Genomic DNA, 19034 nt, shown 5'->3' with positions numbered 1-19034 from the left:
ACGACCTCCCCCGATACACTGAGAGAGAAGCCCTCCCCCGATACACTGAGAGAGACTACCTCCCCCGATACACTGAGAGAGACTACCTCCCCCGATACACTGAGAGAGACTACCTCCCCCGATACACTGAGAGAGACTACCTCCCCCGATACACTGAGAGAGACTACCTCCCCCGATACACTGAGAGAGAAGCCCTCCCCCGATACACTGAGAGAGAAGCCCTCCCCCGATACACTGAGAGAGAAGCCCTCCCCGATACACTGAGAGAGAAGCCCTCCCCCGATACACTGAGAGAGAGAAGCCCTCCCCCGATACACTGAGAGAGAGAAGCCCTCCCCCGATACACTGAGAGAGAAGACCTCCCCCGATACACTGAGAGAGACGACTTCCCTTGATACACTGAGAGAGACGACCTCCTCCGATACACTGAAAGAGAGACGACCTCCCCCGATACACTGAGAGACGACCTCCCCCGATACACTGAGAGACGACCTCCCCCGATACACTGAGAGAGACGACCTCCTCCGATACACTGAGAGACGCAACCTCCCCCGATACACTGAGAGAAGCCCTCCCCCGATACACTGAGAGAGACTACCTCCCCCGATACACTGAGAGAGACTACCTCCCCCGATACACTGAGACAGAAGCCCTCCCCCGATACACTGAGAGAGAGAAGCCTTCCCCCGATACACTGAGAGAGAAGACCTCCCCCGATACACTGAGAGAGACGACTTCCCTTGATACACTGAGAGAGACGACCTCCCCCGATACACTGAGAGAGACGACCTCCCCCGATACACTGAGAGAGACGACCTCCCCCGATACACTGAGAGAGACGACCTCCTCCGATACACTGAGAGAGACTACCTCCCCCGATACACTGAGAGAGAAGCCCTCCCCCGATACACTGAGAGAGACGACCTCCCCGATACACTGAGAGAGAGACAACCTCCCCCGATACACTGAGAGAGAAGACCTCCCCCGATACACTGAGAGAGACGACCTCCCCCGATACACTGAGAGAGAAGTCCTCCCCCGATACACTGAGAGAGAAGACCTCCCCCGATACACTGAGAGAGACTACCTCCCCCGATACACTGAAAGAGAGACTACCTCCCCCGATACACTGAGAGAGAAGCCCTCCCCCGATACACTGAGAGAGACTACCTCCCCCGATACACTGAGAGAGACTACCTCCCCCGATACACTGAGAGAGAAGCCCTCCCCCGATACACTGAGAGAGACTACCTCCCCCGATACACTGAGAGAGACTACCTCCCCCGATACACTGAGAGAGACTACCTCCCCCGATACACTGAGAGAGACTACCTCCCCCGATACACTGAGAGAGAGACGACCTCCCCCGGTACACTGAGAGAGAGACGACCTCCCCCGGTACACTGAGAGAGAGACGACCTCTCCCGATACAGAGAGAGACCTCCCCCGATACACTGAGAGAGAAGATCTCCCCCGATACACTGAGAGAGAAGACCTCCCCCGATACACTGAGAGAGAAGACCTCCCCCGATACACTTGAGAGAGACGACCTCCCCCGATACACTGAGAGAGACGACCTCCCCCGATACACTGAGAGAGACGACCTCCCCCGATACACTGAGAGAGACTACCTCCCCCGATACACTGAGAGAGACGACCTCCCCCGATACACTGAGAGAAGCCCTCCCCCGATACACTGAGAGAGAGACGACCTCCCCCGGTACACTGAGAGAGACTACCTCCCCCGATACACTGAGAGAGACTACCTCCCCCGATACACTGAGAGAGACTACCTCCCCCGATACACTGAGAGAGAGACGACCTCCCCCGGTACACTGAGAGAGAGACGACCTCCCCCGGTACACTGAGAGAGAGACGACCTCCCCCGATACAGAGAGAGACCTCCCCCGATACACTGAGAGAGAAGATCTCCCCCGATACACTGAGAGAGAAGACCTCCCCCGATACACTTGAGAGAGACGACCTCCCCCGATACACTGAGAGAGAGACGACCTCCCCCGGTACACTGAGAGAGAGACGACCTCTCCCGATACAGAGAGAGACCTCCCCCGATACACTGAGAGAGAAGATCTCCCCCGATACACTGAGAGAGAAGACCTCCCCCGATACACTGAGAGAGAAGACCTCCCCCGATACACTTGAGAGAGACGACCTCCCCCGATACACTGAGAGAGACGACCTCCCCCGATACACTGAGAGAGACGACCTCCCCCGATACACTGAGAGAGACTACCTTCCCCGATACACTGAGAGAGACGACCTCCCCCGATACACTGAGAGAGAGACTACCTCCCCCGATACACTGAGAGAGAGACTACCTCCCCCGATACACTGAGAGAGAGACGACCTCCCCCGATACACTGAGAGAGAGACGACCTCCCCCGATACACTGAGAGAGAGACGACCTCCCCCGATACACTGAGAGAGAAGCCCTCCCCCGATACACTGAGAGAGATACGACCTCCCCCGATACACAGAGAGATACGACCTCCCCCGATACACTGAGAGAGAGACGACCTCCCCCGATACACTGAGAGAGAGTCGACCTCCCCCGATACACAGAGAGAGACGACCTCCCCCGATAGACTGCGAGAGACGATCTCCTCCGATACACTGAGAGACGCGACCTCCCCCGATACACTGAGAGAGAGGCGACCTCCCCCGATACACTGAGAGAGACGACTTTCCCCGATACACTGAAAGAGAGACGACCTCCCCCGATACACTGAGAGAGACGACCTCCCCCGATACACTGAAAGAGAGACGACCTCCCCCGATGCCCTGAGAGAGAGACGACCTCCCCCGATGCCCTGAGAGAGAGACGACCTCCCCCGATGCCCTGAGAGAGAGACGACCTCCCCCGATACACTGAGAGAGACGACCTCCCCCGATACCAAGATGACCCTCTAAATACACAGAGGGCCTGATTCAGACCCGGACGCTATTTGCAGACAAAAGGGGCCGGATATTTAAATTGACCGCTCGCTCTTTGCTGTGTGTTGATGCCTCTATGTCTGAGTGAACGTCCGAAAAATGCGCTCGCTATTTTGTAAAGACGCCCCTTTGCCGTTCGCATCACACGTCATCTCCGTTATTTATTAGATTAATTGGGAACATCGAAAAGTCATCAGAACTGCTCGCAGTGCTTGTGGTAGGATTTACTTCCCGCTATCACTGCGAGCAGTTCAGGCTAAAAGACAACCAAGTGACGTGGTCGATGACGCTCCTTTACTAATTATGCACTCCCATTAAACGCCCTTTTGACTGTTAGGCACGCCTGCGTTCGGATCTCCACTCCCCTGTTTTCAAGCACCTTCCCCTGTTACCACCCACAAACTGTGCATTCTGTCACTCAAATTAGCAGCCCCTCGCTGTTTGACGAGCGCACGATTTCCGACCGCAATGACTGGTTTGTGCATGCGCATTGCAAACCATGCGCAGTTGTGCGAACATCGCTCAGAGCGAACGAGCGGCCGCTTACGAGCGGCTCTGAATCAGGCCCAGAGACCACTCCCACCAATACAGAGAGAGATGACCCCAATACACATTAAGGGACAACCCTCCACTCAATACTTGAAGACGACATCCTCCCAAAGCAGAGACACCCATCCCAACACCAAGAAACACAGAGAGAGACGACCCCACGATACACACACAGAGACGACCCCATGATACACACAGAGAGAGACAACACCATGATACACACACAGAGACGACCCCACGATACACACACAGAGACGACCCCACGATACACATAGAGAGACGACCCCACGGTACACACACAGACGACCCCACGATACACACACAGAGACGACCCCATGATACACACAGAGAGAGACAACACCATGATACACACAGAGAGAGGCGACTCCATGATACACACAGAGAGACGACCCCATGATACACACAGAGAGACGACCCCACGATACACACACAGAGACGACCCCATGATACACACAGAGAGACAGCACCATGATACACAGAGAGAGACGACCCCATGATACACACAGAGAGAGACGACTCCATGATACACACAGAGAGACGTCCCCATGATACGCACAGTGAGAGACGACCCCATGAAACGCACACAGAGAGACGACCCCATGATACGCACAGAGAGACACGACCCCGTGATACGCACAGAGAGACGACCCCGTGATACGCACAGAGAGACGACCCCGTGATACGCACAGAGAGACGACCCCGTGATACGCACAGAGAGACGACCCCGTGATACGCACAGAGAGACGACCCCATGATACGCACAGAGAGACAACCCCGTGATACACAGAGATAGAGACGACCCCGTGATACACACAGGGAGAGACAACACCATGGTACACACAGATAGGCGACCCCATGATACACACAGAGAGACGACCCCATGATACACACAGAGAGCCTGATTCAGAGATGGACGCTAATTCAATTTTCACGCAGATAGAGCGATTGTTTGCCATTGCGTATGCACCGCACTGCGATTACGCACGCACAGAGGAATCCATCGCTAAGCGAGTGACAGACTGGAAGCGTTTGGGGGTGGTAATGGGGAGTGGTCAAAAAAAAAGCAGACGTGCCTATCTATTATACGCTGTTACATGGGCGTGCATAAATTAGCCACTGCGATTGCATATACACCTCTGTGTCTCAGAAGAGCACCCAAGGCTGCAACAGGTCAGACCTGCCACAAGGGTAAGATGGCCGCTGATGTGCTTCCATGTTACCGATGGTTACGCAGGTATGCATCGTCGCATGCAGGTAAGAAGGCAGCAGTGGGCGTCTTTATGCTCAGGTGATCTTTGCTAACATTAGCATATTTTCACGGCTGCGTTGCGTATGGAAACACAGTTGCGATCGCATTAGTGTCCGTTTCTGAATCAGGCCCAGAGAGATGATCCCATGATACCCAGAGGGAGACGACCCGTAATACCCAGAGGGAGACGACCCCTCATACCCAGAGGGAGACGACCCCTCATACCCAGAGGGAGACGACCCCTCATACCCAGAGGGAGACGACCCCTCATACCCAGAGGGAGACGACCCCTCATACCCAGAGGGAGACGACCCCTCATACCCAGAGGGAGACGACCCCTCATTCCCAGAGGGAGACGACCCCTCATACCCAGAGGGAGACGACCCCTCATACCCAGAGGGAGACGACCCCTCATACCCAGAGGGAGACGACCCCTGACACACAGAGGGAGACGACCCCTGACACACAGAGGGAGACGACCCCTGACACACAGAGGGAGACGACCCCTCATACCCAGAGGGAGACGACCCCTCATTCCCAGAGGGAGACGACCCCTCATACCCAGAGGGAGACGACCCCTCATACCCAGAGGGAGACGACCCCTCATACCCAGAGGGAGACGACCCCTCATACCCAGAGGGAGACGACCCCGTGATACACACAGAGAGAGACGACCCCGTGATACACACAGAGAGAGACGACCCCGTGATACACACAGAGAGAGACGACCCCGTGATACACACAGAGAGAGACGACCCCGTGATACACACAGAGAGAGACGACCCCGTGATACACACAGAGAGAGACGACCCCGTGATACACACAGAGAGAGACGACCCCGTGATACACACAGAGAGAGACGACCCCGTGATACACACAGAGAGAGACGACCCCGTGATACACACAGAGAGACGTCCCCGTGATACACACAGAGAGAGACGTCCCCGTGATACACAGAGAGAGAGAGAGACGTCCCCATGATACACAGAGAGAGAGAGAGACGTCCCCATGATACACAGAGAGAGAGAGAGACGTCCCCATGATACACACAGAGAGAGAGACGTCCCCATGATACACACAGAGAGAGAGACGTCCCCATGATACACACAGAGAGACGTCCCCATGATACACACAGAGAGACGTCCCCATGATACACACAGAGAGACGACAACCATGATACACACAGAGAGACGTCCCCATGATACACACAGAGAGAGAGACGTCCCCATGATACACACAGAGAGAGACGACCCCATGATACACACAGAGAGACGACCCCATGATACACACAGAGAGACGACCCCATGATACACACAGAGAGACGACCCCATGATACACACAGAGAGACGACCCCATGATACACACAGAGAGACGACCCCATGATACACACAGAGAGACGACCCCATGATACACACAGAGAGACGACCCCATGATACACACAGAGAGACGACCCCATGATACACACAGAGAGACGACCCCATGATACACACAGAGAGACGACCCCATTATACACACAGAGAGACGTCCCCATGATACACACAGAGAGACGACCCCATGATACACAAAGGCCCTCATTCAGAGCCGTACGCTCTGAGCAGAGCGCGCGCTCTGAATGAGGGCCGGCCTCCATAACTATGGAGCGTCCTCCTGGACGCTCGTATAGCTGTGGGTCACCACCCACAGCCTATACGAGCGTGCAGTTTGATGGCCGCGATGGTCTTGACCATCGCGACCATCGAAACTGCGAGCCGGAGCCTGCGGTTGAGGTTTTCAACCGCAAGGCCCGGAGTGATTTTGGCTCTATCAGAGCCAAAATCACTCCCACTGACATCACTAGTGATGTCAGTGGGCCGGCTTCTGACGGTAGGCGTTCCCTTAGGAACGCCCCCGTCAGGGAGGCACGGCCCCGGCACGCCCACCAAAGGGGGCGTGCTGTCAATCAACATCGACAGCACGCCCCCTTTGATCAGACACAACGAGCGAAGGAAAGTCCTTCGCTCGTCGCGTCTGGCGCATGCGCACGACGGAGCTCCCTCCGTCGTGCGCATGCTCAGTGCAGAACATCGACCCACTTGCGAGCGGACAGCCGCTCGCGAGTGGGTCTGAATCAGGGCGAAAGAGAGAGAGACGACCCCATGATACACACAGAGAGACGACCCCATGATACACACAGAGAGAGACGACCCCATGATACACACACAGAGAGAGACGACCCCATGATACACACACAGAGAGAGACGACCCCATGATACACACACAGAGAGAGACGACCCCATGATACACACACAGAGAGAGACGACCCCATGATACACACACAGAGAGAGACGACCCCATGACACACACACAGAGAGAGACGACCCCATGACACACACACAGAGAGAGACGACCCCATGACACACACACAGAGAGAGACGACCCCATGATACACACACAGAGAGAGACGACCCCATGATACACACACAGAGAGACGACCCCATGATACACACACAGAGAGAGACGACCCCATGATACACACAGAGAGACGACCCCATGATACACACAGAGAGAGACGACCCCATGATACACACAGAGAGACGACCCCATGATACACACAGAGAGACGACCCCATGATACACACAGAGAGAGACGACCCCATGATACACACACAGAGAGAGACGACCCCATGATACACACAGAGAGACGACCCCATGATACACACACAGAGAGAGACGACCCCATGATACACACACAGAGAGAGACGACCCCATGATACACACACAGAGAGAGACGACCCCATGATACACACACAGAGAGACGACCCCATGATACACACACAGAGAGAGACGACCCCATGATACACACACAGAGAAAGACGACCCCATGATACGCACACAGAGAAAGACGACCCCATGATACGCACACAGAGAGAGACGACCCCATGATACGCACACAGAGAGAGACGACCCCATGATACACACAGAGAGAGACGACCCCATGATACACACAGAGAGAGAGACGTCCCCATGATACACACAGAGAGAGACGACCCCATGATACGCACACAGAGAGAGACGACCCCATTATACACACACAGAGAGAGACGACCCCATTATACGCACACAGAGAGAGACGACCCCATGATACGCACACAGAGAGAGACGACCCCATGATACGCACACAGAGAGAGACGACCCCATGATACGCACACAGAGAGAGACGACCCCATGATACGCACACAGAGAGAGATGACCCCATTATACACACACAGAGAGAGACGACCCCATGATACACAGAGAGAGACGACCCCATGATACGCACACAGAGAGAGACGACCCCATGATACGCACACAGAGAGAGACGACCCCATGAAAAGCACACAGAGAGAGACGACCCCATGATACGCACACAGAGAGAGACGACCCCATGATACGCACACAGAGAGAGACGTCCCCATGATACACACAGAGAGACGTCCCCATGATACACACAGAGAGACGTCCCCATGATACACACAGAGAGAGACGACCCCATGATACACACAGAGAGAGACGACCCCATGATACACACAGAGAGAGACGACCCCATGATACACACAGAGAGAGACGACCCCATGATACACACAGAGAGAGACGACCCCATGATACACACAGAGAGACGACCCCATGATACACAGAGAGAGAGACGTCCCCATGATACACACAGAGAGACGTCCCCATGATACACAGAGGGCCTGATTCAGAGATGGACGCTAATTCAATTTTCACGCAGATAGAGCGATTGTTTGCGTATGCACCGCATTGCGATTACGCACGCACAGAGGAATCCATCGCTAAGCGAGTGACAGACTGGAAGCGTTTGGGGGTGGTAATGGGGAGTGGTCAAAAAAACGCAGACGTGCCTGTCTATTATACGCTGTTGCGATCGCATTAGTGTCCGTTTCTGAATCAGGCCCAGAGAGATGATCCCATGATACCCAGAGGGAGACGACCCCTCATACCCAGAGGGAGACGACCCCTCATTCCAAGAGGGAGACGACCCCTCATTCCCAGAGGGAGACGACCCCTCATTCCCAGAGGGAGACGACCCCTCATACCCAGAGGGAGACGACCCCTCATACCCAGAGGGAGACGACCCCTCATACCCAGAGGGAGACGACTCCTGACACACAGAGGGAGACGACCCCTCATTCCCAGAGGGAGACGACCCCTCATACCCAGAGGGAGACGACTCCTCATACCCAGAGGGAGACGACTCCTCATACCCAGAGGGAGACGACCCCTCATACCCAGAGGGAGACGACCCCTCATTCCCAGAGGGAGACGACCCCTCATTCCCAGAGGGAGACGACCCCTCATTCCCAGAGGGAGACGACCCCTCATTCCCAGAGGGAGACGACCCCTCATACCCAGAGGGAGACGACCCCTCATTCCCAGAGAGAGACGACTCCTGACACACAGAGAGAGACGACTCCTGACACACAGAGGGAGACGACTCCTGACACACAGAGCGAGACGACTCCTGATACACAGAGCGAGACGACTGCTGATACACAGAGCGAGACGACTCCTGATACACAGAGCGAGACGACTCCTGATACTCAGAGGGAGACGACTACTGACATACAGAGGGAGGCGACTACTGACATACAGAGGGAGGCGACTCCTAATACACAGAGGGAGGCGACTCCTGACACACAGAGGGAGACGACTCTCCTGATACTCAGAGGGAGACGACTCTCCTGATACTCAGAGGGAGTCGACTCTCCTGATACTCAGAGGGAGACGACTCTCCTGATACTCAGAGGGAGACGACTCTCCTGATACTCAGAGGGAGACGACTCTCCTGATACTCAGAGGGAGACGACTCTCCTGATACTCAGAGGGAGACGACTCTCCTGATACTCAGAGGGAGACGACTCTCCTGATACTCAGAGGGAGACGACTCTCCTGATACTCAGAGGGAGACGACTCTCCTGATACTCAGAGGGAGGCGACTCTCCTGATACTCAGAGGGAGACTACTCTCCTGATACTCAGAGGGAGACTACTCTCCTGATACTCAGAGGGAGACTACTCTCCTGATACTCAGAGGGAGACAACTCTCCTGATACTCAGAGGGAGACAACTCTCCTGATACTCAGAGGGAGACAACTCTCCTGATACTCAGAGGGAGACAACTCTCCTGATACTCAGAGGGAGAAAACTCTCCTGATACTCAGAGGGAGACAACTCTCCTGATACTCAGAGGGAGACAACTCTCCTGATACTCAGAGGGAGACAACTCTCCTGATACTCAGAGGGAGACCACTCTCCTGATACAGAGAGACAACCCCATAATACACAGAAGGAGAAGACACCCCAAATGTAGAGAGAGACGACTGCCCGGATACACCGAGAGAGACAACCACTCAATATAGAGAGAGATGTGTCTACAATAACACACAGATAACATGTCCCACACACTGTATCCAGAATAACACACAGATAACATATCCCATACACTGTATCCAGAATAACACGCATATAACATGTCCCATACACTGTATCCAGAATAACACGCATATAACGTTCCACACATTGTATCCTGAATAACACACAGATAACATGTCCCACATGCTGTATCCAGAATAACACACAGATAAAACGTCCCACACTTTGTATCCAGAATAACACACAGATAACATGTCCCATACACTGTATCCAGAATAACACACAGATAACGTTCCACACATTGTATCCTGAATAACACACAGATAACATGTCCCACATGCTGTATCCAGAATAACACACAGATAAAACGTCCCACACGCTGTATCCAGAATGACACGCAGATAACATGTCCCACACGCTGTATCCAGAATGACACGCAGATAACATGTCCCACACGCTGTATCCAGAATAACACACAGATAACGTCCCACACGCTGTATCCAGAATAACACGCAGATATCATGTATCCAGAATAACACACAGATGATGAGACCCACACATGCATCCAGAATAACACGCAGATAACATGTCCCACACACTGTATCCAGAATAACACGAAGATAACATGTCCCACACACTGTATCCAAAATAACACGCAGATAACATGTTCCACACACTGAATCCAGAATAACACGCAGATAACACGTCCCACACACTGTATCCAGAATAACACGCAGATAACACGTCCCACACACTGTATCCAAAATAACACGCAGATAACATGTTCCACAAACTGTATCCAGAATAACACGCAGATAACCTATTTCACACACTGTATCCAGAATAACACACATATAATGTTCCACACATTGTATCCTGAATAACACGCAGATAACATGTCCCACACACTGTATCCAGAATAACACGAAGACAACATGTCCCACAAACTGTATCCAGAATAACACGCAGATATCATGTATCCAGAATAACACACAGATGATGAGACCCACACATGCATCCAGAATAACACGCAGATAACATGTCCCACACACTGTATCCAGAATAACACGAAGATAACATGTCCCACACACTGTATCCAAAATAACACGCAGATAACATGTTCCACACACTGAATCCAGAATAACATGCAGATAACACGTCCCACACACTGTATCCAGAATAACATGCAGATAACACGTCCCACACACTGTATCCAAAATAACACGCAGATAACATGTTCCACAAACTGTATCCAGAATAACACGCAGATAACCTATTTCACACACTGTATCCAGAATAACACACATATTATGTTCCACACATTGTATCCTGAATAACACGCAGATAACATGTCCCACACGCTGTATCCAGAATAACACGCAGATAACATGTCCCACACGCTGTATCCAGAATAACACGCAGATAACATGTCCCACATGCTGTATCCAGAATAACACGCAGATAATGTCCCACACGCTGTATCCAGAATAACACGCAGATAACATGTCCCACACACTGTAAACAGAATAACACGCAGATAACATGTATCCAAAATAACACAGAGATGATGAGACCCACACATGCATCCAGAATAACACGCAGATAACATGTCCCACACACTGTATCCAAAATAACATGCAGATAACATGTTGCACACACTGAATCCAGAAAAACACGCAGATAACACGTCCCACACACTGAATCCAGAATAACACGCAGATAACATGTCCCACACACTGTATCCAGAATAACACGCAGATAACATGTCCCACACACTGTATCCAAAATAACACGCAGATAACACGTTCCACACACTGAATCCAGAATAACACGCAGATAACATGTCCCACATGCTGTATCCAGAATAACACGCAGATAACATGTCCCACACACTGTATCCAGGATAACACGCATATAACGTTCCACACATTGTATCCTGAATAACACGCAGATAACATGTCCAACATGCTGTATCCAGAATAACACGCAGATAACATATCCCACACACTGTATCCAAAATAACACGCAGATAACACGTTCCACACACTGAATCCAGAATAACACGCAGATAATATGTCCCACATGCTGTATCCAGAATAACACGCAGATAACATGTCCCACACACTGTATCCAGGATAACAAGCATATAACGTTCCACACATTGTATCCTGAATAACACGCAGATAACATGTCCAACATGCTGTATCCAGAATAACACGCAGATAACATATCCCACACGCTGTATGCAGAATAACACGCAGATAACATGTCCCACACACTGTAAACAGAATAATACGCAGATAACATGTATCCAAAATAACACAGAGATGATGAGACCCACACATGCATCCAGAATAACACGCAGATAACATGTCCCACACACTGTATCCAAAATAACACGCAGATAACATGTTGCACACACTGAATCCAGAATAACACGCAGATAACACGTCCCACACACTGAATCCAGAATAACACGCAGATAACATGTCCCACACACTGTATCCAGAATAACACGCAGATAAAATGTCCCACATGCTGTATCCAGAATAACACGCAGATAACATGTCCCACACGCTGTATCCAGGATAACACGCATATAAAGTTCCACACATTGTATCCTGAATAACACGCAGATAACATGTCCAACATGCTGTATCCAGAATAACACGCAGATAACATGTTCCACACACTGAATCCAGAATAACACGCAGATAACATGTCCCACATGCTGTATCCAGAATAACACGCAGATAACATGTCCCACACGCTGTATCCAGGATAACACGCATATAACGTTCCACACATTGTATCCTGAATAACACGCAGATAACATGTCCAACATGCTGTATCCAGAATAACATGCAGATAACATGTCCCACACACTGTATCCAGAATAACACGCAGATAACATATCCCACATGCTGTTTCCAGAATAACACGCAGATAACACGTCCCACACACTGTATCCAGAATAACACGCAGATAACATGTCCCACACACTGTATCCAGAATAACACGCAGATAACATGTCCCACACACTGTATCTAGGATAACATGCAGATAACATGTCCCACACACTGTATTCAGAATAGCATGCAGAATAAGCTTCCTACACTTTATCTAGAATAACACGCAGATCACGTGTCTTCCACACTGTCCAGAATAACACGCCCATGATAACTCCACCATCACTCATTATCCCATCCCTAATATCACAGGGATACTAAGCAGAGCACAGGTTTTGCATGGGACTCTGAGCCAGGCAATAACACCTCTGCCTTCTTGTCTAGTGCCTCCATCAGCAGCGTGTCCCATGCCCCACAGGAGCTGAGCCCCGACCAGGTGAGCACATTTCCCGTCTACACCCACAGCATCTCCGCTTGTTCTGTTATACGTTTTCTCTAACTCATTTAGTTCTATTGCTATGTGCCTGTTTCACCACAGAACCACTGTGTATGTAAGTGTCCTGAGAGTGAGGGGGCACCAGGACTGTCTGCATTACATGTGTCCTGAGAGTGAGGGGGCACCAGGACTGTCTGTATTACATGTGTCCTGAGAGTGAGGGGACACCAGGACTGTCTGTATTCCATGTGTCCTGAGAGTGAGGGGGCACCAGGACTGTCTGCATTACATGTGTCCTGAGAGTGAGGGGGCACCAGGACTGTCTGTATTATGTGTCCTGAGAGTGAGAGGACACCAGGACTGTCTGTATTACACGTGTCCGGAGAGTGAGGGGACACCAGGACTGTCTGTATTACATGTGTCCTGAGAGTGAGGGGACACCAGGACTGTCTGTATTACATGTGTCCTGAGAGTGAGGGGACACCAGGACTGTCTGTATTACATGTGTCCTGAGAGTGAGGGGGCACCAGGACTGTCTGTATTCCATGTGTCCTGAGAGTGAGGGGACACAGGGACTGTCTGTATTACATGTGTCCTGAGTGAGGGGACACCAGGACTGTCTGTATTCCATGTGTCCTGAGAGTGAGGGGGCACCAGGACTGTCTGTATTACATGTGTCCTGAGAGTGAGGGGGCACCAGGACTGTCTGTATTACATGTGTCCTGAGAGTGAGGGGACACCAGGACTGTCTGTATTCCATGTGTCCTGATAGTGAGGGGGCACCAGGACTGTCTGTATTACATGTGTCCTGAGAGTGAGGGGACACAGGGACTGTCTGTATTACATGTGTCCTGAGAGTGAGGGGACACCAGGACTGTCTGTATTACATGTGTCCTGAGAGTGAGGGGACACCAGGACTGTCTGTATTGCATGTGTCCTGAGAGTGAGGGGACACCAGGACTTGTTGTATTGCATGTGTCCTGAGAGTGAGAGGACACCAGTACTGTCTGTATTACATGTGTCCTGAGAGTGAGGGGACACTGGGACTGTCTGTATTACATGTGTCCTGAGAGTGAGGGGGCACCAGGACTGTCTGCATTACATGTGTCCTGAGAGTGAGGGGGCACCAGGACTGTCTGTATTACATGTGTCCTGAGAGTGAGGGGACACCAGGACTGTCTGTATTCCATGTGTCCTGAGAGTGAGGGGGCACCAGGACTGTCTGCATTACATGTGTCCTGAGAGTGAGGGGGCACCAGGACTGTCTGTATTATGTGTCCTGAGAGTGAGAGGACACCAGGACTGTCTGTATTACACGTGTCCGGAGAGTGAGGGGACACCAGGACTGTCTGTATTACATGTGTCCTGAGAGTGAGGGGACACCAGGACTGTCTGTATTACATGTGTCCTGAGAGTGAGGGGACACCAGGACTGTCTGTATTACATGTGTCCTGAGAGTGAGGGGGCACCAGGACTGTCTGTATTCCATGTGTCCTGAGAGTGAGGGGACACAGGGACTGTCTGTATTACATGTGTCCTGAGTGAGGGGACACCAGGACTGTCTGTATTCCATGTGTCCTGAGAGTGAGGGGGCACCAGGACTGTCTGTATTACATGTGTCCTGAGAGTGAGGGGGCACCAGGACTGTCTGTATTACATGTGTCCTGAGAGTGAGGGGACACCAGGACTGTCTGTATTCCATGTGTCCTGAGAGTGAGGGGGCACCAGGACTGTCTGTATTACATGTGTCCTGAGAGTGAGGGGACACAGGGACTGTCTGTATTACATGTGTCCTGAGAGTGAGGGGACACCAGGACTGTCTGTATTACATGTGTCCTGAGAGTGAGGGGACACCAGGACTGTCTGTATTGCATGTGTCCTGAGAGTGAGGGGACACCAGGACTTGTTGTATTGCATGTGTCCTGAGAGTGAGAGGACACCAGTACTGTCTGTATTACATGTGTCCTGAGAGTGAGGGGACACAGGGACTGTCTGTATTACATGTGTCCTGAGAGTGAGGGGACACCAGGACTGTCTGTATTACATGTGTCCTGAGAGTGAGGGGACACCAGGACTGTCTGTATTACATGTGTCCTGAGAGTGAGGGGACACCAGGACTGTCTGTATTACATGTGTCCTGAGAGTGAGGGGACACCAGGACTTGTTGTATTGCATGTGTCCTGAGAGTGAGGGGACACCAGGACTGTCTGCATTACATGTGTCCTGAGAGTGAGAGGACACCAGGACTGTCTGTATTACATGTGTCCTGAGAGTGAGGGGACACCAGGACTGTCTGTATTACATGTGTCCTGAGAGTGAGGGGACACCAGGACTGTCTGTATTGCATGTGTCCTATGAGTGAGGGGACACCAGGACTTGTTGTATTGCATGTGTCCTGAGAGTGAGGGGACACCAGGACTGTCTGTATTACATGTGTCCTGAGAGTGAGGGGACACCAGGACTGTCTGTATTACATGTGTCCTGAGAGTGAGGGTGTACCAGGACTGTCTGTATTACACGTGTCCTGAGAGTGAGAGGACACCAAGACCGTCTGTATTACATGTGTCCTGAGAGTGAGGGGGCACCAGGACTGTCTGTATTACATGTGTCCTGAGAGTGAGGGGGCCCCGGGACTGTCTGTATTACAAGTCGTTTTTGCAGCCTGATATCATGCCATCGGTCAATCAGATCTTCCATCAGCGTGTGTCAATGGCCTCACCTGTGTGTGTCATTTTTTGGTCAGTGACTGAGGCAATATAGAAGAGGTGTGAGAAATGCTGTATAGAAAATGTGTATGTTCATTTTCCCAGCTGTCAGGTAACCAGACCAGTGTCCTCCAACCCACCCCACCTGCCAGTCACAAGCTGTGTCCCCCAGGGAGGATGTCCGCGCCTCGAATGGTCCGGTGGGTATTTCACTCTTGTCTTGTACTGAGCCGGTTCGCTCATCCTAATCCATCTGACAGGTGAATGTTTTCCCTACAGAGTGGCGACTTCAGATGGGCAGAAGACTCCCGGATCTCTGCTCTGTAGCAACACGGGAGCCGCCCCAATGAGTAAGTGGATTTAAGCTATGACTATTGTATCTGAAGGTGATTGCTAGAACTGTCTTTACTGGCCACTGTCTCTTCCAGGTGTCCCAGATGGAACTCGGATCATATTTGCCAGGTCCAAGCCACCGGTCCCCCCTCCCAGGACATTCAGCAAAGTGCAGAGAAAGAGAGAGGGGGCGGTGTGTCCCACATAACATGTAGGAGAGGGGGCGGTGTGTCCCACATAACGTGCAGGAGAGAGGGCGGTGTGTCCCACATAACGTGCGGGGAGTAGCAATCTTATCTCACAGACGGGATGAATGTTTGCTCCCAGGATATTCAGCCAGTTGTTCAGCCAAAGCCGCACACTGTGACTTTATATTCCAATGTACAGTGTATATATATCTTCTTTTGTATCTCTTGTACAGACAAATAAATAACTTTATATAATAAATCTCTTGGTTTTACATTTATATGACAGAAGCAGGCTAGGTAGAGATAAGTACCCAACATTTCAGATATATTGTTGTTTTTAATATTAATCTCTTTTTTATTAAAGAATCAGAATTGTGCATATAATTCTATGCGTGTATCTTAATACAAGTTTTGTGTTTTATTAGCAATGTCATTTACAATACAACAGACACATGACCGTTACTGTATTAAAGAGGTTTATGATGAGGATCAGGGGGGGAATGTTGGATGGTAAGAGGGGTGCTGGCTGGGCAGGAGCTGCAAGGCCGCACGTGCTATATGACTGAACTGCTACATGTAATTCAGTTCCATCCCAATTGGGGAAATACGTAATAAGAATGGGAGAGCCAAAACAAAAGAGGCCTCTTGCTTCGGAAGGAGATGTTTTCTTTTTAAATGTAGCAAAACACTTATAATGAAAAGCCATTGTATTCAGATTCTTCAAAGGACCAACAGTGGCGCACCACGGTCAGTTCTTTTCCATGGCAGCTGGTGCTGTGCTCCTATGCATATTTAAACTTTCTTCTAAAACAGAGTTATGATGGTAAATCCATTAAACAGAGTACAGATGTGTCCTCGCTAACCTATGCTCAAATCGCACCAAATAGCCCCACTTGGTGCGCTGCAAAACAAATGTGACTAAGCCGCACCATGTATAACGATGCTCTGTGTTTTTTACTGAATGTGTCTGTCTCGCACTGCTAATGCGTTAAAAGTACAAAGTGCGCATACCCTGTTCACAACTCCGGGATTTGCGTACTATAGCAGTGCGTCAAGGACGCTAATCTGAAAAAGAAAAAAAGCAAGTGACTGGGGACTGATAATATGACTGAGCCACGCCATACAACATTGTGTGAATCTACACTGCCATGATTGCAAGAATGTACAAATTCTAAGCTCACTCCAAACCTGTTTGTGTGCAGCTGTGATCTGAAAAAGATGCTATGCGATGCAAAAAAAATGCTGTGAGGCGTGAAAGAGGCTCGAAAGTGCGAACCTACCTATCAATGGCACAGGCATCCATGTTACGTCATACATCTCCATGTGATATAGAGCAAAAAATGCTAGGTTAATACAGATACTGTACACCTGTAATGAATTTTTTCCTGCACATATACATAGGAAACATGATTATGAAACATAGATTCCTTAGGGCAGTGTTGGCTAACCTTGACACTCCAGCTGTTGTGGAACTATATATCCCAGCATGCCCTGCCACAATTTTAGCATGCCCTAATAGCAAAACTGTAGCAGTGCATGCTGGGTTATGTAGTTCCATGACAGCTGGAGTGTCAAGGTTAGCCAACACTGCCTTAGGGTTATACATAAATTCTGTTGCTTCTTTATGGTTCTAGCATCTATTGAAAAATATGATATGGTTAGTGTAACTGGTTACACATATGTACAAGGTCTCCAATGCATGCATCATGAAAAGTATTGTTTTAATATCTTTTGCCTACAGCACAGGTTCTCAAACTCGGTCCTCAGGACCCCAAACAGTACATTCTCAGTTAAGTGCATAATCAATTTGTTGATACAGTAGTCATCATTATCCCCTCAAGAGTGATCATATCACCATCTGTGGTAGCCTGGCCTGGTAATTGCAAATTGGGGGAACGAATCTGTTAATTGCACTAGGCTATGACAGGTTGAGCTGCTGACACTATAATTGGGAAACGTGGTATCCCCCTGTCATAATGTCAACCAACCCAAGACAAATTAGGCTCCAAGCAACTAGATGAGACCTATAATAATCTGCTGTGGTGGATGCCTAAACTAAGCTTAAGCCGTTACCCGTTAACAGTGTGTGGGGTTGCTTCTCAGCCAAGGGAGTGGGCTCACTCACAATTTTGCCTAAGAACAGCCATGAATAAAGAATGATACCAAAACATCCTCCAAGAGTTTGGTGACGAACAATGCCTTTTCCAGCATGATGGAGCACCTTGCCATAACGCAAAAGTGATAACTAAGTGGCTTGGGGAACAAAACATCAAAAATTTGGT

General features: G+C 50.5%; 1 protein-coding gene across 1 annotated transcript in view; it reads left to right on the top strand.

The window, feature by feature from the left end:
- The window catches only part of TTLL5 (tubulin tyrosine ligase like 5), a 120977-nt gene extending 103969 nt beyond the window's left edge, over window positions 1-17008 (top strand). The window contains exons 28-31 of the mRNA XM_088447462.1: window positions 13475-13526; window positions 16337-16431; window positions 16511-16581; window positions 16660-17008. Coding sequence (XP_088303588.1) covers window positions 13475-13526; window positions 16337-16431; window positions 16511-16581; window positions 16660-16772 — 331 coding nt within the window. The 3' untranslated portion in view covers window positions 16773-17008. The remainder of the gene's footprint in view (window positions 1-13474; window positions 13527-16336; window positions 16432-16510; window positions 16582-16659) is intronic.
- Window positions 17009-19034: the final 2026 nt, after the last annotated feature.

The sequence above is a fragment of the Taudactylus pleione genome, unplaced genomic scaffold, assembly GCF_031769625.1.
Source record: "Taudactylus pleione unplaced genomic scaffold, aTauple2 ptg000433l, whole genome shotgun sequence".
Lineage (NCBI taxonomy): Eukaryota > Metazoa > Chordata > Amphibia > Anura > Myobatrachidae > Taudactylus > Taudactylus pleione.
The sequence above is the reverse complement of the archived record's forward strand: the minus strand, read 5'-3'. Positions and strand labels throughout refer to the sequence as shown.